The sequence below is a fragment of the Coenobita brevimanus genome, chromosome 55, assembly GCF_032717465.1.
Source record: "Coenobita brevimanus isolate Jiangsu-jjx chromosome 55, ASM3271746v2, whole genome shotgun sequence".
NCBI classification, from domain to species: Eukaryota; Metazoa; Arthropoda; class Malacostraca; order Decapoda; family Coenobitidae; genus Coenobita; species Coenobita brevimanus.
The window spans coordinates 3,420,352-3,442,958 of NC_137008.1; the positions used below are offsets into that span (position 1 = coordinate 3,420,352).

A 22,607-nucleotide genomic window follows, 5' to 3' on the forward strand; every position below is an offset into this window, starting at 1 on the left:
CCCTCTCTACACCCATCTTCCTCTCTCAACACCCATCTTCCCCTCTCCTATACCCATCTTCCCCTCTCCTACACCCATCTTCCCCTCTCCTACACCCATCTTCCCCTCTCCTACACCCATCTTCCCCTCTCCTACACCCATCTTCCCCTCTTCTACACCCATCTTCCCCTCTCCTACACCCATCTTCCCCTCTCTACACCCATCTTCCCCCCTCTGCACCCATCTTCCCCCCTCTGCACCCATCTTCCCCTCTCTACAGCCATCTTTCCCTCTCTAAACTCATCTTCCCCTCTCCTACACCCATATTCCCCTCTTTACACCCATCTTCCCCTCTCTACACATTTCCCCTCTTCTACACCTTCTCTCTGCTACACCTCCCCTCCTTCCCCTACACCTGGCTTCAAGTAGAACTCTTATTACAACCTCACTCAGGTGGGCAGACAGGTGTGCACTTTACCTGCCCTCTTTACACGCTCATTTCACCTTCACTTCGTAATGCATTTGAGAGGCGACTTTTCTCACTGTTTCCTTTATTTCAGAGAGAGAGAGAGAGAGAGAGAGAGAGAGAGCGAGTTCATGAAGTAGTTAGGTTCTGCTCTACTGATTGTATTTCTATTCCTTCATCACACTCCACTCTCTTCACTTTGACTAGGCGTAAAACTGGCATCTGTCCATCTTGAATGCTGAGTTATAGGAAGAGGGTAACGGTAAAATATGGTGCTAGTCACGAAGAAGTGCTCTGGAAAGGAGATAGAGTCGTACTGTGATATTCTCAAGCTAAGCTACGAGAAATGAGCTGCAAAAGAACGAAAAAAAAAAAAAAAAAGATAAATGAAGCGTAGGGACTAGTTAATAGTTCGGCCCATTTTTTTATGTGACCAATAACTCCTCGTACATACCATACACCTCCACATGTCACTACTTCGGCGCTAACACCCACCGTCCATACTGAATACATACTGGAGCTGTCTCATACAGGAATGGTGTACTAGTATTAGCGGGGGTATTTTTACATGTCATGGAGTCTTCTAGTAGATCGGTAAAGCCTTGTTTATGAAATTCAAATCCTTAAATTGTTCCCAGCCCAGTCAGGATCGAACCTGGGTCCATTAGAACTGCAGGCCACCTCTGAGAAAATTCTAATGTAATATTTCCCTAACCCATACCGTCCAACCTCCAGCTTACCCGGACCAGCCATCAAAGCCCATCCCGCCCACTCCTCACCTTCCATCCCACCTGTATTATCCATTACCCTCCCACGGCAACATTAATTAGCTCGGTAATCCATGAACAAATTTAATTATGCTTTTATGCCTGACATTTGAAGTGGTCAATTACTTTTCAGAAATTGTGTTTAATTGCTTTTTGGTCATTTTTAATTCCATGGGTATATTCTCTCAAATTTTCTTACTAAAACTAATATATATATTTTTTAGATCTGTCATAGTGAGAGGATTATAATTTATCTCTTAACGAATCAGTATTTTTTTCGTTGTCTTTCTTTTTTCTTTCTTCTTTCTTTTTCCTTCTTTTTCTTTTTTATTTCTTTTTCATTCTCTTTCTTTTTTTCCCTTTCTTTTTTCTTTTGATTTTTCTATTTTATCCATTTTCTTTTTTCATTCTTTTTCTTCTTTTTCATTTTTCATTTTCTTTTTCTTTTTTCATTTTTACTTTTTTCTTGTTTAATTTTGTTATCTTTATTTGACTTTCTTTTTCCATTTTTTCTTTTTCTCTTTTCTCTTTTTATCTCCACCAAGGAGGTTATGTTTTAGCCCCTGTCCGTTTGTTTGTTGGTTGGTTGGTTGGTTGGTTTGAGAGCAAGATTAAACAGAAACTACTGCACGGATTTCCACGAAACTTGGTAGAAGAATGGCCTTGGCCCAGAATAGACTCCATTAAATGCTGGTGCTGATCCGGATGAAGGTGCAGATCCAGGATTTTTTTTTTTTTTTTCACTTTAACATTTCGAGATAGGGCGTTTTTCGACATTTTCATAAAATTTTCAGTGAATATTGCATGGATCTTGATGAAAACTATCAGGGATACTTAGGATGCTGGTATCTACGAATGTGTACAGTTTGGCGCGGATCCATATAAAAATCCGGATCAATTTACAGGGTTATGAGTTTGATATTGGATTAGACTGACTGAATTAAAAGGAACTGCATGTTGGGCCTTGGCGGAGGTGTGCACCCTACTGAGTGCCATTCTAGTTCTTTATTTTTATTTTCTTTCATGTTCTTTTCCACTTTCTTTTCTATTTTCCTTTTTACCCTTTTTCCTTTTTCTTTTTTCACTTTTTCTTATTTACTTTTTCTTTATTTCTTTGTTTTCTTTTTTCATGTTTTTATTTTTGTTTTTTCTCATTTTGCTTTTTTCATTCTTTTTTCTTTTTTTCTTTCTTATTTTTCTTTACTTCAGCTTCCGGCAAACTATTTTACATAGCCTAGGACACACCCCTCACAGCGCAGGGCTCCCTAACACCTCTTCCTAAGTGATTTATTTTGTTTATTACACCTAATTCTTCTCTCTTCCGTGTTCCATAAATCCTTCCAGTATCGTCACATTCCAAAAATAACTTACAAAACGATATGAACCGACCCTATCCTGAAAATAAATCACTTAGGAAAAGGTGTTAGGGAGCTTCCTTACCCGATGGGAATACTGGTCATATAGGAGCTCCGTAGACGAGAGAAGGAGATTAAGAATGAGGAGGTGGGTTTGTTTCTCTCTCTCTCTCTCTCTCTCTCTCTCTCTCTCTCTCTCTCAAACAATACATCTATTTACTTTATTACTTTTGAATCTCGTGTACTTTATTACTTTTAAATCCCGTATACTCTGCCTTATTACTTTTGAATCTCGTGTACTTTATTACTTTATTACTTTTGAATCCCGTGTACATTATTACTTTATTACCTTTGAGTCTCATGTACTTTATTACTTTTGAATACCGTGTACTTTATTACTGTATTACTTTTGAATCTCGTGTACTTTATGCAACACAAACTCATTTACCTGAAGATACTTACCGGTAAGAACTTTGCAACTTCCGGTGCAACAGTCTTACTTTCATGATATGCTTATGTCCCCCTCCTCAAAAAAGAAAAAAAAAACTATGAGGGAAGCCTGAACTTTGAATTGCAATCTAAAAATGGTGTGGTCTATATCAGTGGCAGTAGCACGTCAAGTCATGAGTGCAAGGTATCAGTCACACCTAGTCAGCTATATTTTGCCTGTCAGACATAAATTATTCTTGCACGATATGACAGTCCCTGGCGAGCGAGACAACTTCCTGGACAAACTTTTTACCGCTGCTGCCAGAGCTGTGACCACCTGGTACTCTCTGTGCGGGTCAAGAGCACTGATGGACGCTAAAAGATGAAAGCGTAGCATCCTGGGCCAGACATGTACGCCATACGTCCTGTGGTATATTTATGGTTCAGTGAGGGAGAGGAGGGGATGTGGGACGGCGACCACCATTAGGCTCACGTTGAGATTCTGGGAGGATGTCACTTTTCACATCTGAGTTTGTGGCTTACGTCAGCAGCAGAGAGTACTGTATATTTTCCCAGCACAATATAATGTGTATATATATATATATATATATATATATATATATATATATATACTTATCTATCTGCCTATCTTACTTACCCACATGCTTACCTGTCTACCTGTCTACTTACCTATCTGTCTGACTATCTTACCCACCGGCTTACCTGTCTATCTATCTACGTACCTGTCTACCTGCCTACCCACCTACCTACCTGCTTACCTACCTACCTGCCTACGTACCTACCTACCTACCTACCTACCTTCTTACAATCCTGCCTACCTGCCTACATACCAAGCTATCTACTTACCTACCTGCCTACTCACCCACCTGCCTACTCACCCACCTACCCATTTACCTACCTGCTTACCTACCTACCTACCTACCTACCTACCTATCTATCTAACTACCTACTCACCTACCTATCCACCTACCTACCTACCTACTTACTTATCTACCTACTACCTACCTATCTACCTACCTATCCACCTACCTACCTACCTACTTTACCTATCTACCTACCTACATACCTACCTACCTACATACCTACCTACTTACCTATCTACCTACCTACCTACCTTCCTAGTCACGTATCTACCCATTTACTTACCTACTTACCTACCTACCTACCTGCTTAGTGCCCAGACTCCCCTTCTCATTTTCTGCTCTTTCCCAGTCAAGATCACCTATAACATCCTCTGTCTGTCTGTCTGTCTGTCTGTCTGTCTGTCTCTCTCTCTCTCTCTGTCTCTCTCTCTCTCTCTCTCGTCTACAAAGGAAACTCCCTAACACCTCTTCCTTACCGATTTATTTTTGGATACAGCTATGTAATATCGTTTTGAGCGTTATTTATGCAGAGTATGGCGATACAGGAAGGTTGTAACACAGAAGAGGAGGGAAAGATGTAATAAGCAATATAAATCGCATAGGAAGAGGTGTTAGGGAGCTTCCTCAATCGGAGAGAGTGCGGATGACCTCATGTTCGATTCTCAAGCCGGTAAGACTGTTATGCAAAGTCTGTTTTCCTGTTTTTCCACGTACACCCAGCAGAATGATTAGGGATTTAGATGTACATTTGATTGTTGCGTGTTTTATTCAAGGGGAAGACTGGAACTTAGAAAAAAATTATCAGCTAAATGACTTAGTGTAATTGATGAACGTCAGATGTGAGTGTTCATTCCGAAACATATTTAAGTTTTTCATCTGTTTACGATTTTTTTTCCCAACATAGGACAAGCCTCTAGAAGTGAAGAGTGAACGACAGCTAACGCCTCCACCTCCAAAAATTTCTCCTAAGCTATCTCCCAAGCTGTCTAAAATTTCTTGGAAATAGCAGAGAAGAAATAGCAAGACAGAAGGTTAAAGAGAAGCCGTCAAAATCTATCTCAAGCTGTTTTTGTTTTCTTTCCTCGCTTTAATTTGCTTACTCTTCACTCTATTTTATTATTACCTTAAACTTGTAGAATTAGTTACAAGAGTCATGGTCGTTCCTGTAGCAGTCTTGAATAATTAGGTGATGCTATTTGCTTTCCTTGACCTCCTTTGTATATCCTTTGTACTCTCTCACTCCTTCGCCCCCTCTGTAAGTCCCCTCCCTCTCTCTCTCTCTCTCTCTCTCTCTGGCAGCTTTGAAGAGACCACTAGGGGTGTTGCTGCTTGCTTTCCCTGTACTCCTTTGCACTCCTTTTTACTCGCTCCCTCCTTCCTCCCCCCTCTGTACCCCCCCTCCCATCTCTCTCTTTCTCTTTCTCTTCCTCAGGCCCGTAGCGGAGTCCTTAAAGCGAGGAGAGCAAGTCGCGCCGGAGAGTTACGATAACGTCACCATTTACTTCAGTGACATAGTTGGCTTCACCTCCCTCTCAGCCCAGTCCACCCCGCTGCAGGTGTGTATCTCAGATGTACAAGGGGCGGGATCAGGTGTTAGGCAGATGTAGAGGGAGACAGGACAGGTGTTTGAGAGGCAGGACAGGGACAGGACATGTGGGACAGGGGTCAAGGAAGATGTGGAGGGGGTCAAGAAAGTTGTGGACGGGGTCAGACCAAGTGTACAGACTAAAGAGAAATTAATGTATCTCTAACCTGGCAAGCCTTTACATTATTTTATTTATGCAATTGTAATATATGATTTTTTTCTTACCTATGCAGTTGTTTTTTAGAAATGGAGTTACGTATTGCATTCAACCTCTTATATTTCAAGAGACTTTTCCTGTGTAGAATGAAATCGTATGGAGGTTGCAGGAATAAAAATAAATCGCTAGACTGGATGTATTAGGACATAAATGTGTTTTAAACTGGTTATATAATAGAGAAATGAGTGTCTTTAAGTGCGAATTGGAGCTAAACAAGTGACACTTCTGTCTGTATCTCTCTGTCTCTGTCTCTGTCTGTCTGTCTGTCTGTCTGTCTGTCTCTCTCACTGACCCCCTTGTTCCCTCCTTCCCCAGATGGTGGATATGCTTAATGAGCTCTACACCTGTTTCGACGCCATTATTGGAGACTTCGATGTGTACAAGGTAGGTTGAAGAAAGAGAGAGAGAGAGAGAGTGCGTGTGTGTGTGTGTGTGTGTGTGTGTGTGTGTGTTTGATTGTGTGTGTGTGTGTGTGTGTGTGTGTGTGTGTGTGTGTGTGTGTGTTTCTTTGAGTGTGTTTGTGTGTGTTTATCTTCTATATCTGTCTATCTATCTCACCACTCAGGTAGAAACAGCTGGAGTATAATAGCTGAATTTACTGACAGCTAGTTCTCACCTGTCCCACCCCTCACCCCACACACCTCTTTCTCACTCCACTCACTCCTCTCTTATCCCACTCTCCCCTCTCATCCCACTCACCCCACTCACCCCTCTCATTCCACTCATTCCTCTCATTCCACTCATTCCTCTCATTCCACTCACCCCTCTCATCCCACTCATCCCTCTCATCCCACTCACCCCTCTCATTCCACTCATTCCTCTCATTCCACTCATCCCTCTCATTCCACTCACCCCTCTCATCCCACTCACCCCACTCATCCCACTCACCCCTCTCACGCCACTTACCCCACTCACCCCACTCAGTCCACTTATCCCACTCATCCCACTCATCCCTCTCACCCCACTCATCCCACTCACCCCACTCCAGGTCGAGACGATCGGCGATGCATATATGGTGGTTTCCGGCCTGCCCCTAACCAACGAAGACAGGCACGCGGCAGAGGTAGCATCCATGGCCCTGAAGCTGCTGGGGGCCGTCAAGCAGTTCACCATTAGACACAGGCCCTGGGACACACTGAGGCTGAGGATTGGCATACATAGTGGTGAGTTGGGGAGGGGGGTGAGTGGGGAGAGAGGAGAGACAAGGGAGGAAAGAAGAGAGAGAAGGAGTGGAAAGGGAGCGAGTAGAGGGAAAGGAAAGGGAGAAGGAGAAAGATTGGGAAGGAGGAAGTGAAGGGAAGTAAGGAACAGGGAGCGAGCGGGAATGGAAGAAGATGGGGGTAGGGAGGGAGCAGGATTGGGGATGGACGGGGAAAGTGAGAAAAGTTTGGAAATGGTTGGGTAGATGGAGGGGAGAAATAAGAGGGTTGGGGAGGATTGGAAGCTCAGAATGGGTGGGGATGGGAATGGAAAGGAAGGGGGAGTGGGAGGGAAGGGAAGTGATGAGAAACTGGACGGAACGGGGGGGGAAATAGGAATGTGACGGGAGGGGGTAGGTGGACGGAATTAGAATAGTAAGGAGATGGAGGGAACGGACTGGTGAGTGGAAGGCAAGGAAAGGAGTGGAGGAGAGTAGTGGAAGGAAGTGGCAGGAGGTGAGGAAGGGGTTGAAGTGAGAAGGGAAAGATAGAGACGGAGAAAAGTTACGTTAGAGAGGAAGGATAATGAAGCTGAGATTGTGAGAAAGTGGCAAGAGATAAAAAAAAAAAAAGAACAGGATGTGGAGGTGAGAAGGAAGAGATAAAGATAATGAATGAAAAGTGGGATGGAAAAGACGTAGGGGAGAATATGTTGAGGTGGGGAGGTACAGTCAGCGTGTGAAGAGGTGAAGGCAGGGCGAAGAAATGGTGAGTAGGAGGCTAGGGAACCGTGGGGAGTGTGAGGGAAGGGGTGAGGGTGGGGAGGAAGCGGGACGGGTAGGGGAAGGACAGAGGAAGCAATGGGATGTGGAAGAGAATGTGTACTGAGCGAGAGGAGAGAGTTAGGAATAGCAGGAAGAAGTTAGGAGTGGAGAGGATTGGGGAAACAGGAGGGAGAGGGGAGGAATAAAGCTGGGGAGAGTTGTGCTGAGAATGAATATGCTGTGGTGAGAGGGAGAGAGTGTTGGGGTGGGGATTAGTTGCAATTGACAGAGGTAAGAATATCAACATTGTTCAACAGATCTGATTCTATTTTTCAGTGATATATTTTTTCCTGGCTGTTCTTGTAGTTTCCAGATGTAGTGTTAACCTACATTTTTTTCAGGACTTATTTGGAGTTCTTCTGGATTTTTTTTTTTTGTGTGTGTGTGACAAGTTTGGTTTTCATTTATCATTTTCCCCACTCTTTTATCCTTCCCACGTCTCTCGCTTGTCCCACTCATCTCTCTCTGTTATCCCTCTCGCCCCAATATCTTACCACTCTCCCCATCCTTTCTCTTCCCCCTCACCCCTTTCTCTTATCCTTCCCATCCCTCTTTATCGGTGCTTTTCTCATGCTCTTCTCCCTCTCACAGTTTTCTCCTCATCACACCCTTCTCTCATCAGTCTCTCCCCTCCCTCACACCCTTCACTCGCACCCCTCTCACCCCCTCAGATCACTCTCACATCCCCATCCTTATATAGCCCTTACCCATGGACTGCGCAAAAAATTAAGAGGTGCACCTGACCATGGGAGAACAATGTGTTATCTTTCCATCTTGTCACCACACCTCGTACGCCACTATTTCCCTAGTTTCTCTTCTCCCCTCACACCCCTGTTTCTCCTCTCCCCTCCCTCATACTCTCTCCCCTCCTCCTCCCCCTTCCCCAGGGCCGTGCGTGGCTGGAGTGGTAGGTCTCAAAATGCCTCGCTACTGTCTCTTTGGCGACACTGTAAATACCGCTGCCAGAATGGAGTCGACCGGCGAGGAGCTGAGAATCCACATCTCCCACGCCCACAAGATGATGCTGGATAAGCGGGGGGGATACTGCATCATCGAGAGGGGACTAACATACGTCAAGGTGAGGGGAAGTGAGGGGAAGGTAGAAGAGAGATGAGGGAGGCGAAGGGAAGGTAGAATAGAGATTAGGGGGTGAGGGGAAAACAGATGAGGGGATGTGAGGGGAAGGTAGAAGAGAGATGGAGGGAGTGAGGGGAAAATAGAAGAGGTTGATGGGTAAATAGAATAAGGATGAGGGGAGTGAGGGGAAAATAGAAGAGATATGATGGGAAACAGTTAAGGAAGCTCCCTAACACCTCTTCCTAAGTCGCGAGTCTCTTGTCAAGTAGTTGCATTTTCTCACATTTGAGCGGCCCAACCTCGCCTTGCCCCGGCCTGGCCCGACCGTAACCCTTTTGAGAAGCTTATATCTCAGCAACCACAGGGCTGATCTCTGCGTGGTTTGCTCCATATGATAGCCCAATACTTTAAGATTTGTTTTTTACGGGTTCCATCACACCCAGGTGGTGCGCTTGGCACGTGACACGTGCCAAGTGCAGCATGTCGAGAATCTTCAAAAGAGGGCCACAGGCCAGACAGTTTGTTGTAAAGGCATGAAACTTGGCAGGTAGATAACCATCAGTATACTCTAGGCATCGTCGGGGTGTAAGGTGACATTTCAATGTTTTCAGATATAAATGTCCTCGTTCGTACCTCACCTTCAAAGTCGTTTTACTGGTTTATTTTGTTTATGACACAGTGCCGTCCTCCTCTGTGTTACTTTAATCATTCAAATATCACCACACTCTTCATAAACAACGTAGAAAAAGATATTAGACCAGCCGCATCCAAGAATAAATCACCATGGAAAAGGTATTAGGGAGCTTCCTTAACCGTCAGTAGTATTAGCCAAGGAAATATAAAGACGAAATGGGAGAGGAATAAAAAAATATATATATACCTTTTTCATAATTCCTCCCTACATATAACCTACAGTCTTTTAAATTACTGTACATGTGTCCAGGCCTCTCGAAATGAATGGATCTTGAATTTGGCTCTTTTCGTCGATTTTTTTCTAGAGAACTTTTTATTTTCTAGCCTTTGGTTCTTTGTCCCTTACATATGAAAAAAATCTGGAGAGTGCAAAGTCAAGCAGAGGGGCCTAGGTGTGTTGAAATGATGGTGGGGGTGAGGTATGTTAAGGTGAGGTATGTTGAGATGATGAGGGGGAGAGGGAATGGAACTGATAGAGAGAGGTGGAGAGAAGCTACGGATGGGGATATGGAAACAAGAGGGAAAAGGGAGAGAGGAAAGTGAGGGAGGGGAGTGAGTGGAGAAGTCAGGGAGGAAAGTGAAGGAAGGGAGTGAGTAGAAAAAGGGAGGGAGGAAAGTGAGGGAGGGTAGGAAGGGGAAAAAGGGAAGGAGGAAAATGAGGGAGGGGAGTGAGGGGCAGTGGTGGAGAGATGGAGGGAAACTAAGGGTGGAGATGGGAAAATAAGAGGAAAGGGGGAGAAAAGAGCGATGGATACGTCCATTGCTAGACAAACTAATAGGTCCATAATCCAGGAGAGGGTCCTTACGTATAACAGGATGAGGGTGTAGTGAGAAAACTAATGATGAAGAGATGGAGGGATACGGAGGTAAGTATACGGGACGAAAGTGCTATGGGAAGTACCTACTGTATGGCCGTAGCATTGTGTTAGTCTGCCATCAAGAAAGAGGAAATAAAAGTAAAAAATCTTTACTAATTTAAAATAAGCGTTGTGTATTCTTCCTGAGTATTTGTTATGCATATTAGACCTTACTATTCTCTCTCGTTATTTTTCCATTTTTTAACGGAAGATGAACAGAGGAAGGAAAAACAAAATAAGCAAGTGGTACGGGGCACAACAAACCTCACCCGACAGCAGTTATTTCAGTGCTGTTAAATACTGATTCGGTACTGCCATTTACTGTCAGTAAACAATTAGATTCGCAACTAACGTTAATTTCAACTTGCCCTGTGAAACTCCTAATTAAAGTCTACGGTAATGGCGCAACTAATTTCATATTCAAGAACTCGCCCCGTGAAACTCCTTGACCTTGTGTTTCTTTCAAACTTGAAGACATTACCTCCACAATGAAACCAGTTCCTTCTGGGACCAGTGCCCACATGTCCTGAAGGCTTCATGTAATTTCATTCAGCCATTTTTTTCCGTAATGTTGCCAACAAACAAAGAAACAAACTAAAACAAACTCGACCAAAAACAATACCTCGCCGGACTCCATCCCGGGCGAGATAATAAAAAAAAAATCCATGGACACAGTTTGTCTTAGGTACGAGTAGATACAAAGAGACAATATGCAAAATAATGTAATGAATATGCAAAATAAGGTATGCATAATAAGGTAATTAATATGCAAAATAAGGAAATAATTATGCAAAATCAAGTACAGTAATAAGGTAAAACAAAGGTAATACGCAAAATAATTCGCACAGGGAGAGGGGCTACGACACTGTCTATCCCACCAGGAATTAGGGCAAATGAGCGAGGAGGGGGGAAGTATAATGGAGGGAGTAATGGAGAGTAATAGACGCAGAAATGGAGAGGGATAGGGAAGGAATCCGGGAGACATGGAGGGAAATAGAGAGAGAGAGAGAGAGAGAGAGAGAGAGAGAGAGAGAGAGAGAGAGAGAGAGAGAGAGGGGAGACAGACAGACAGACAGACGGCCAGTCAACCAATCAGTCAGTTGGCCAGTTAGTTAGCAAATCAGACCAGGACCAAACCAGACAATCAGTTAGGCAGCCAGTCAGCCAGCTAGGCTGGATGAAGCAAGACAGGCAGACATGCAATCAGCCATTCAGCAAGGGAAGCAGGCAGCTTACCAGAAAGCCAGAAGAGCAATCAGCCAGCGCGCCAGGCAGTCGACCAGGCAGCCAGTCAGAACAGCAGGTGGGCAGCCAGCCAGCCAGAGAGGCAGGCAGCAGCCAACTAACTTGCCGGACAAGCTGGCAGCCAGGCAGGCAGACAAGAAGCTGGCCATGCAGGAAGATAGCCAGCAAGGGAGGAAGGCGGGCAGTCAGACAGGCAGGAAGCCAGGCAGACTGCCAGGAAAGCAGGGTGCCTAAAAAGGAGATAGGTAGGTAAGCAGGCTGTAAGGTAGGTAGGCAGGCAGGCAGGCAGACAGACAGACAGACAGACAGACAGACAGACTGAAGGGCAAGCAAGAAGGCAGGCAGACTTCTGGGATGAAAGGGTATGCAGGCAGGCTGCAAAGCAAATCAATAGGCAAGCAGAGAAGCAATCAGAAAGAGGAAGGCTGCCAGGAAGGGAGACTCCTGGGCAGGCAGACGGGCAAGTTGTCAGGCAGGCAGGAAAACAAGGAGGTTGCTAAGGAGGCAGGAATCCAGCCAGCCAGGTACGCAAACAGGAAGACATGCTGCCAGGCATGCAAAGAGGAAGCAGGAACACTAACAGGCAGACAGGCAGGAAGCAGTCAGGTAGGCAGACAGGTTGACAGGCAGGCAAACAGCCTACCATTCAGCCAGGAAGTCAGACAGTCAGGCAGTAAGCTAGAGAGGCGGCCAGGCAGTCAGGCAGGGAGGCAGACAACTGGATGGACAGGTAGGGAGCCGTTTAGGCAGATCGGATGGCAGCCATTCAGGCAGACACACAGAAATCCAGGTGTACAAGCAGGTAGACTGCAAAGCAGGGAAACGGGAAGACTAACAGGTTGGCAGGATGGCAGCAAGCATTTTGGCAGGCAGGTAGACAGGCAGACAGGCAGAGAGGCAGGTAGGAATGCAGGTTGGTAGGAAGACAATCGGGCAGGCAGCCAGTCATGCTGACAGGTAGGAAGGTAAGACAGAAGCCAACCGACCACGATGACAGGCAACCAGCCAGACAGACAGACAGGTAAATAAACAAAATCTGGCCAGGCAGTGACAGGGTCGGAAAGCAGGCAGGAAGGGAGGCAGGCAATAAGCAGCCAGGTAGGAAGGCTACCAGGTATGCAGGCAAGCAAGTAGGCAGGCAGGCTGTCAAAGAGCAGGCAGTCAGACAGTCAGACAGGCTGGCCGGTGGCTAGGGAGGCTGCAGACAGACGGGCAGGCTGCCATGCAGGAAGGAGAACAGAAGATAGGCAAGGTGCCAGGCCAATCAGAAGGCAGACAAGGAAGACTGCCAGGTAGATGGGCTGCTAAGTAGAGAGACAAGCTGTTAGACAGCCAGGCGGGCAAGCTGGCAGTCTGCTACGCAGACCGGAAGATAATATCAGTCTGCTATGCAGGTAGGCAGACAGGAAGGTATTCTGTCAGTCTGCTACGCAAGTAAGCAAGAAGAAAATCTGTCAGTTTACTAGGAAGGTGGGCAGGTAGGACGGTAAGCTTCCAGACTGGTCTGGTAGCAGGGGCAAGCAGCCAGTTATTCGGTGAGGCAGCCAGAAAAACTGTTAAGCAACAGAAAAATAAGCAGACAGGTGCCAGGAGGAAGGAAGCAGGCTGGCAGGCCCACGTCTCTGTCAACATTATATCCCTTAATAACAACAGTCCTGATTTATCTGTACTAATACTCCTTTGTCCTCTGTAAATATTAGCGATGCAGGTTTGTCTGATAACCCTGCTACCGTGAATAGCAAAATATTTACTTTATGTGTCAGTGTTCCTGCTTCCCTTACCGGTATTCCTCTTTTTATAATTAACATTTTTTTACAGATATTTATAGTCCGTGCTTCAATATTCCTGGATATTATATGAACAGTTTGGCATGTATTCTCGTAGGTTAATGAAGCTCCCAAACACCTTTTCCTAAGCGACTTATTTTGCCTATTACACCTTGCTGTCCTATTCTGTGTTTAATCCTTCAAACACCGCCATACTTTGCATAAATAAGGCACAAAATTACATTAACCAGTCATATCCAGAAATAAATCGCTAAGGAAAAGGTGTTAGGGAGCTTCCTTAATAGACGAGAATATTGATCTTTGTCCTAACTGTGACCTCGATTGACCTCCCACAGGGCAAGGGGCAAATGATGACCTGGTGGCTGGTGGGGGAGGAGCCAGGGGTGATCAAGGGGGGCGCCCGCTCCCCCTCAGACCCTACCACAACAACCGCAAGCACCACAACGAGCGCAATCAGTACCCCTTCACCCCTACCACATTCTCCTTCCGCATAGTTCATGCTCCACCACAGTTCCCACCACCACACCACATACCACCACCACACCACATACCACCACCACACCTCATAAACCACCACACCACATTAACCACCACACCACATTAACCACCTCACCACATCACATACCACCACCATACCATATAAAACCACCACACCACATACCACCACCACACCACATACGCTCACCACACCACATACCACCACCACACCACATAAACCACCTCACCACACCATATAAACCACCACACCACATTAACCACCTCACCACACCACATAAACCACCACACCACATTAACCACCTCACCACATCACATACCACCACCACACCACATAAAACCATCACACCACATACCACCACACCACAAACCACCACACCACATACCATCACACCACACCACATGCTACCACCACCTTTGACAACCACAACCAGTTTTTCAACCATTCTCACACTACCGTCATCCTCATCTAACCACTATCTGTCTCACTATCACTATTAGACTTGTCAATCACCATTACCTACACCAACTACCATCATTTCTACCACCATCCCACTCACTACCACCATCCCTCACGCCCTACCACAACTACCACCGTCGAATCCTACCACAGTTACCACCATCGAACGTCCTACCACAACTACCACCATCGAATCCTACCACAACTACCACCATCGAACGTCCTACCACAACTACCACATAGTAACCACAGCTACCAACATTACTACCAACACTATACCCAGCCTTCTCTTTAGTTGAAATAAATACAATCATCTCCACTACTACCCCATTGCCACTATCACCACCACAACTACCACTGTCACTCCAATTACCACCACAACCACAACTACCACAACTCTCTACTGTCTACCTGATTGATAATACAGGTAAATAAGGTGTTAAATGTGTACTTATTGAAACTGTTTAATAAATCTGCTAATACACTAACCTCTTATTATTGAATCTCTCTCTCTCTCTCTCTCTCTTTCGTATTTAATCGTATCCTCAGCATTTCAAGCCAGAAGATTTACAAATAATAATAATAATAATAATAATAATAGTAGTAGTAGTAGTAGTAGTAGTAGTAGTAGTAATGGTAGTAGTAATAATAATAATAATAATAATAATAATAATAATAATAATAATAATAATGATGATGATAATGATAATAATAATAATAATAATAATAATAATTATAATAATGTTAATAATGCGATCGCGAGCTAAATTTGTGAATATACATCATGAACAGAAAATTGACTAACACAGGCCAGTATTCTCGTAGGGTGAGGAAGCTTATTAACACCTCTCCCTTTGCGATTTATTTTGCATATGACACCTTACCAGTCTTTTGCTCCATGTTTTTTCCTTTTGTATAATCGAAATAGAGTGCATAAATAAGATAGACGCAATTAGTAAAATGGCACAGGTAGGAATAAACAGGTAAGGAAAGGGTGTTAGGGAGCTTACGAGAAAATCATAGAGTCAATTCCTCGTCCTAACTACATTTTATTATACAGGCAGGACAAGGAGGTCGTGAAAAGCTTCCTATACTTCTTTCTTCTTACAGCAAAACCGAATATTTGTTGGAAGAAAAAAATGCAAAAAAAAAGTTCAAATGTTGAGTGGGAGAGAGACAGGTTAGAGCTTGGTGTTTTTACTTTAACTTTTCAGGTACACGGAACCTATTTTTAGAACTCTGTGTACCGCGAAACAGTAGAGAAAATAGAGTTGAAGGTCTGCTCTCTCTCTCTCTCTCTCTCTCTCTCTCTCTCTCTCTCTCTCTCACACCATTTTAACGATAATTACTCTTCAGTACTGCAATATTTTTATAACTTTTCTTCAGCTGACAAAGTGAACGGAAATAGTGAAGATTTATGTGAGCGTGAAAGTGTGAGATGGAGTGCAAAAATGAGTGTGATGTGTGAGGTAGAGCATGTGCGAGAGTGTGGGTAAAAGAGTGAATGTGTGTGTGTGTGTGTGTGTGTGTGTGTGTGAGAGAGAGAGAGAGAGAGAGAGAGAGAGAGAGAGAGAGAATAAAACCCTGTGAACGTTTGTGCAAGAAACTGAGTGAGTAAGAGTTAATGTAGAGTGTGAGTGTGTCAAGTCTGAGTGAGGGAAATTGTATGGTAAAGTGAGAGAGTGGGAAAGTGAGTGAGCGAGAGTGTGAGCGAGCGTGAGAGTGAGTGAATGTGAGAGAATATCCAACTATTTTTTTTTATTTGGAAAAGTTGCAGGTGGCAGGGGCATGAGGCTGCCTATCGACTTAACACCTTTGTTGTTTTTCCATATCCATTTCCACGTTCATTTTCTTTCCAGTATTTCCATTCTTGTGCTGATGATAGCCTGACATAGTTTCCGAAATTGCGCGCGTGTGTGTGTGTGTGTGTGTGTGTGTGTGTGTGTGTGTGTGACAGACAAACAGACAGCATCAACCTCATCCAAACCCTTGTAGAGGAGAGAAAGGTGTAAAACAAGACCTCAACTTTGACATTAAATTTAGTTTCAATAAGAACTCAAAAACACAGGTCAGATTCCACATATATATATCAGGCTGGTTGATGAGGGTGTGTGTATTGATGTGTGTTGGTGTTGATGTATTGTAGTGTGCTGGTGTTTAGTAACAGTAGTAGTAGTTGTAGTAATAGTAGTTATTTTAGAGGATAGGGAGGGAGTTGAGGGACCCTTGCATAACCTGGCAGTGAAATAGCCCACCTAGGTCAGTGCCACCCCACGAAGGCGTCCTGGCGTTTGTGTGTTGATGTATGTATGTCAGAAGTGCTATGTGTCATAAATGGTGTATGTGTGTCAGGGTGTCGCTGGGTTGTTTGCGTGTCTGGTGTTGTTCGTGGATGTAGAGAGGTGTGCATTTATTTGGTCTTTAATGTGTAGTTTTCCTTTATCTTCTTTTTTTTTTTTCCTGGCTGGTTGACGACTGATATATGATGGAGTGTGCTTGGTGTGTGTGTGTGTGTGTGTGTGTGTGTGTGTGTGTGTGTGTGTGTGTGTGTAATTCACCGGGTAATTCGCCGGGTCGGTCAGGATCATCTGATGGTGTGTGTGTGTGTGTGTGTGTGTGTGTGTGTGTGTGTGTGTGTGTGTGTGTGTGTGTGTGTGTGTGTGTGTGTGTGTGTGTGTGTGTGCTGTCAGAGTGATGGAAGGGAACAATACCAATTCCGCCTTCCAGAGCCACACAACAGGACAGTGTGGCTGGAGTGTGGTAGGACAGTGTGATGGGACAGTGTGGTTGGAATGTGGTAGGACAGTGTGGTGGGACAGTGTGGTTGGAGTGTGGTAAGTCTGTGAAGTGGGACAGTTTGGCAAGACTGTGGTAGGACAATGTGGCAGACTAATGTTGTAGGACAGTGAGGTAGGACAGTGAGGTAGAACATTGTGGTAGGATAGTGTGGTAGGACAAAATGGTAGGACAATGTGGTAGGATAGTGTGGTAGGATAGTGTGGTAGGACAATGTGATTGGACATATGGGTACTGTACTCCTTTAATACTCGTTCATGTTTCTCTTGATGCAAAAAAGTTCAGAATTACACAGGCATAAGTCTTAAAAAATATATTATTGCTAATTTTAATAACTTTTCGCCAACAACTCCACCTACCTCTAAAGGTGACAGACAAAGGAACAATTAGAGATCCAACTAAAATATTGCATATCTGGTATACAAATATAACGAACATGAAAATGCAGTCGCTAAAAGAAAGCTTAAACAGTGATCTTAATTCTGGAACAACAAATTACTGCATAGATAAGGCTTCCGTGCACGTAAAACAAAGTACAAGAGTTACAGTGAACATTATGAACGGTGAAGAGGTCTTAAAGTATTGTTCAGCTGGCTTGTATTACGATTATTAACGATGGTGATTTGTATATTGGTTTTCTGCCCTCAGATAATTTTTACTCACCTATAGAGCGATTTTTGAACTGGGGAGGGTTACATACGGGGTTCATTAATTTATTTCACAAAAGCAGTGTTTCCTCAAATTCAAGAAATTGTGCTAGTGCCATTGTAATTCTCTTCCGTGTTTGTCTGATGGCTCAAGGACTTTATTACAGTTTTTGGGGGTGTGAAGATACCAGTAGTTCCGGTTTCTCTCTCTCTCTCTCTCTCTCGTTTACGTGTGGGGTGAAAGAAGTTTAAGTGACAGGAAAGTTGGACAGGGAAAGAAAAAAGTTACGTGTGTTTGAAAGAAGGCAGACAACCACGTTGTGTGTGTGTGTGTGTGTGTGTGTGTGTGTGTGTGTGTGTGTGTGTGTGTGCATCGCCGAGGTTCCCTGGGAGCCTGTTTGGACCTATTGTTGTTGTTGTTGTTGTTCTTGTTGCTGCGTCGAAGTTTGGTTGTGGGATTGTGATGTTGTTTGTTGCTGTTGTTGTTGTTGTTGTTGTTGTGGTGGTGGTGGTGGTGGTGAGCGTGATGGTGCTATTGTCCGACGTCAGTGTTGTGTAAGAAGCAATAGAGTGTGAGCAGTCTTATCAAAGCTTTAGTGAGCTTTTGTGGTCACGTCCTTTTCTGTGCATTGTGTGTATGTATGTAAGGATAGATGGATGGATAGATTGATAGATAGATAGATATACAGTAGCTGTGTGTGTGTGTGTGTGTGTGTGTGTGTGTGTGTGTGTGTGTGTGTGTGTATCTGTCTCCCTATATGTATGTGTGGATGGTTGGATGGATGGATAGATAGATAGACAGATAGATAAATAGATAGACAGATAGATATAGATGTGTCTGTATGTCTGTCGATCTGTCTGTCTGTCTATGTATGCGTGTATGTATGTATTGATGTATGTACTGTATGCATGTATGTATGTATGTATGTTTGGCAACTCACTAGATCATAGACACCTGATCATATTTACATCAAAACAGCCACCTACACAGTGTCTGAATCGGGGGAAAAGTAATTCGATTTGGGTGTAAATCCATCAAAGTTCACGTTTCCCCGGGCAAGGGCATGTTCTGAGTGGGTCATCTCATAAATGCCTGATTCGATTTGTGGGGAGGGGGAGGGGGGGTAGGGGGTTGTGTGTGAGAGAAAGAGTGAGTGCGAGTGAAGGTGTGTGTGTGGGTGTGGGTGTGGGTGTGGGTGTGGATATGGGTGTGTGTGGATATGGATGTGTGTGTGTGTGTGTGTGTGTGGGTGGGTGTAAAGAGAGGGAGAAGCCCCAAAAGCTCCTGTGTGTGTGTGTGTGTGTGTGTGTGTGTGTGTGTGTGTGTGCACGCATTAACTGGCATAAACACTGGTAAAAAAAAAATAAGTTGTGCTGGGGATTTGATATTTTGTAAAGTTCAGCGGGTCAGAGGTAAAATTTGGACCTGTCATCTCTGTGTTCTGGAACACATTTGCGTTTGTTCATTGTATTGTGACTGTATTAATCCATGCAGTTACGGCGAGACATCCCGTAGCGAAGGAGTAAAGACGTCCGCAGTGAGGGGCCGCGCGACGTAAGAGGTTCACAGACCACGGGCCGGAAAATGCTTTTTTGTTGTATAACACAATTTTCAACCATACTCTATCATGTGACCTTGGATGAGAACACCTCCCGCCACTGGAAGTATGGTTGGAAGTCCTTCAAAGTCAGTACATCATTCTTATGCTAGCTACTCGCCATTCGCCCAGGACTGGCCGCTGAAAATATGGTTGCCTCGTGCACCCAGCTGTGGTGGTGGTGTGGGAGAGAGGAGCGAGTCTTGGTTGTGTGTGCATGTGTGTGTGAGTGTTGGTTGTGGCCGTTGAGAACAAACAGATTGGCTGGCCGTAAGTGGCAGTGTGTTTGGCGGGAGTATTGGCAGCACCTTTCGTCAGTCCCTACCATTGTGCTCTGTTCACACACACACATACATGGAAGTAAGTATGATATTGACCTCTTCAGTACGAGATGCTTTTCCAAGTAGAGTTTAATGATGATCTATTTTTACCAATATAAGTGCCACGATGACGATTGTTCTTTCTCACAGTAGCAGCAGTAGTAGTAGTAGTAATATCAACAGTAGTAGTAGTATCAGGAGTAGGAGTAATAGTGTCAGTAGTAGTAGCAGCAGTAGTTGCTTTGCTGTTGTTGTGGTAGTGGTGGTTGTGGTGGCGGTAGTAGTAGTAGTAGTAGTAGTAAGTAGCAGTAGTGGTGATGGTGGAAGCAGTGATGGTGGTGGTAGTAGTAGTAGTAGTAGTAGTAATGTCTCTTACCTATCGTCCTATCCTTGAGAGACATGATAGTGTAGGTACGGTGCTTAATACCACCAATACTAGGTACGGTGACAGCAGCCTGTGTACTGTGATAATGGAATAATCCTATCACTGTCTGCTAATATCTGTCCATCGTGGGCTGGATGGGAGGGATGGGGGTGAAGGATACGGGTGGGGAAGGGCAGGGGCAGGAGGCAAGAAGGAGAAGGGGGATTGAGGAAGGGGAGAGAGAGAGGGGGGGGAGGGAAAAGGATTTGAAGGGATGTAAGTGTGTTCATAGGTGGATAAATGGATGAATTTTTTTGGTCTATTAGTTACTTTATTTCCATCATCAGTCCTTCACGTCTTCATCCATTCAACTTTTTATCAGTGCCAGCACCTGTTCAATTTCTCCTTCACCTCCTGCCCAGTCTCTCAGTCTCGTTCATCACCTTCATCCATCTCTCTCTCTCTCTCTCTCTCTCTCTCTCTCTCTCTCTCTCTCTCTCTCTCTCTCTCTCTCTCTCTCTCTTCCTTCCCTTTTTCTGTGGCTGGAAAATAGAAATAACTAACAGACTAGCCACAGAAATAAATCAGAAGCTTTATGGGGGACATGAGTCAAAGGAGAAAGGCAATTATTGGGAAAATGTTGTTGGAATTGCCTACCCTTTCGTACTTGTCTGTAATCACTTGGTCCCTTTGGTGATTGGGTGGTGAGTGTGATTGTGGTGGTGGGGATGGAAGGTTGTGGTAGTGGTGTGGTGGTGGGGATGGAAGGTTGTGGTAGTGGTGTGGTGGTGAGGACGAGGGTGGTGATGGTGGTTATGACTGAATGTTGTGGTGGTGGTGCGGTGGTTAGGACGGACGCTCGCGGTAGTGGTGTGGTATGGTGGCGTGAATGAGGGCAGTAATAGCGGTGTAGTATGGTGTGGTGGTGTGAATGAGGGTCGTGGTAGAGATGGTGTGGTGGTGGTGGTGGCAAGGACGGAAGGGTGTGGTAGTGATGTAGTAGTGGTAGTGGCGAAGAGGAAGGAGGGTCGTGGCAGTGGTGATCAGTTTAATCCCTTCATCACAATAACATAATAGTCTCTTATATTATTTAAATGCCCAGACGATTTTGTGTAGCTGAGAGAGTTTTATTTATTTTCTTTAATGCAAGGAAGAAGGAACCCAAGGCCTGAAGTGTGGGTCAGCGTGAGGGTGGAGTGAGGAGCTTAACTTACGATTCTTTCTTTCCTAATATGGCAAGGGCTGTATGATGGATGATGATGATGACGATGATGATAAAACTAATAATAATAATAATAATAATATTATTATTATTATTATTATTATTATTTTTATTATTATTATTATTATTATTATTATTATTATTATTTTTATCATCATTTTAATAATAGTTGCAATAGTAGATAGATAACCTGTCGCACCAATACAAACCCATACTATCACAACTACTAGTCTACCATTTTACTGATGAAAAGGCTGTCAGTAGACCAGCTTCCCATTCTACCAGTAGTGAGTTTGAAATTTGAGGAGAGTGAACCCTAATGAGGTTGTAATTAATCTCCTTGGTTACTAATCACATCGACCCTCTAATTTTACTACACTACCATCCACTCAGCTGATAGGGGTTAGGGATCATCAGGATAGATAAAAAAAAAAAATGCTCTTTATTTCTCTCTAGCTTTCTTTCTACTCTTTTCTCAGTATATTAATCACCCTTTTCTTCACCTAAGTCCTTCTTCTTCCTCTCCTTCTCATGCTCAATTTATTTCCTGGTTTTAACTTACTGCTCTCTCCTTCATTCACGTCCACTCCACTCCCCCTTCCTCAATCACACTCGCCCACGCTCCTTCTTTACCATTCCACGTTGTCTCCACTCCCCACCCCCTCCTCTCACTCCCTGACTATTCCTCTCCTCTCCCACCCCATCCCCCACTCCCTATCTCTCTCTCCTCCCCCACCCTACACCCACCAACCCACCCTTCTCCCCAGCCCTCCCCACCCAACCCACATTGTTTACAAAATGGGTGGTGCCTTTCTATCATACCCTAATATCTATGAGCATCACTGACAACATCATATTACGAGTAGGGAGGGAGTGGTCGAGTGGCTATAGGAGTGGCCTGCTATCTGAGAGGACCCGAGTTCGATTTCAGATTCGGTTGATGATTTATATTTCGTTAAGACAGATTTTACTGATATTCCACAAGTACTTTAACATCTGTCCTAAATGAATCATACCAAGCGTACATTCATTATGGACGGTGGGTACTGGCGCCGAAGTGGTGACATGTGAAGGTATGACACATGGGAGAAATACTGTGCTTTAGGGAACGAACTATTAAGTCTACGTCCGGAGGAAACATTAAACTCTCTCTCTCTCTCTCTCTCTCTCTCTCTCTCTCTCTCTCTCTTTTCCTTTCACCTTATCTTACTGATTTCTTCTTCCTCTTCACTTTTATACCTTTCTCTCTCTCTCTCTCTCTCTCTCTCTCTCTCTCACATGCACAAAAGAAAGAACCCAAGACTGACACCCTGTAAATTTATATATATATTCCACACAAAATTAAACACCCAAAATCGAATATGTAGATCCTTCAATTTCGAGATGTCTAGAACACATGGC

The 22,607-nt window shown here is 44.3% G+C and overlaps 2 protein-coding genes across 2 annotated transcripts in view; both read left to right on the plus strand.

The window, feature by feature from the left end:
• Positions 1 to 15,755, plus strand: part of LOC145401198 (guanylate cyclase 32E-like) — an 80,867-nt gene extending 65,112 nt beyond the window's left edge. The window contains exons 19-24 of the mRNA XM_080273502.1: positions 5,313 to 5,436; positions 5,998 to 6,066; positions 6,671 to 6,845; positions 8,533 to 8,723; positions 13,640 to 13,760; positions 15,646 to 15,755. Of these exons, the coding sequence (XP_080129628.1) occupies positions 5,313 to 5,436; positions 5,998 to 6,066; positions 6,671 to 6,845; positions 8,533 to 8,723; positions 13,640 to 13,760; positions 15,646 to 15,755 (790 nt within the window). The remainder of the gene's footprint in view (positions 1 to 5,312; positions 5,437 to 5,997; positions 6,067 to 6,670; positions 6,846 to 8,532; positions 8,724 to 13,639; positions 13,761 to 15,645) is intronic.
• The window catches only part of LOC145401208 (charged multivesicular body protein 1a-like), a 308,785-nt gene extending 292,863 nt beyond the window's left edge, over positions 1 to 15,922 (plus strand). Inside the window, exon 6 of the transcript XR_013897574.1 lies at positions 15,907 to 15,922. The gene's annotated coding sequence lies outside the window, so the exon portion shown is untranslated. The remainder of the gene's footprint in view (positions 1 to 15,906) is intronic.
• Positions 15,923 to 22,607: the final 6,685 nt, after the last annotated feature.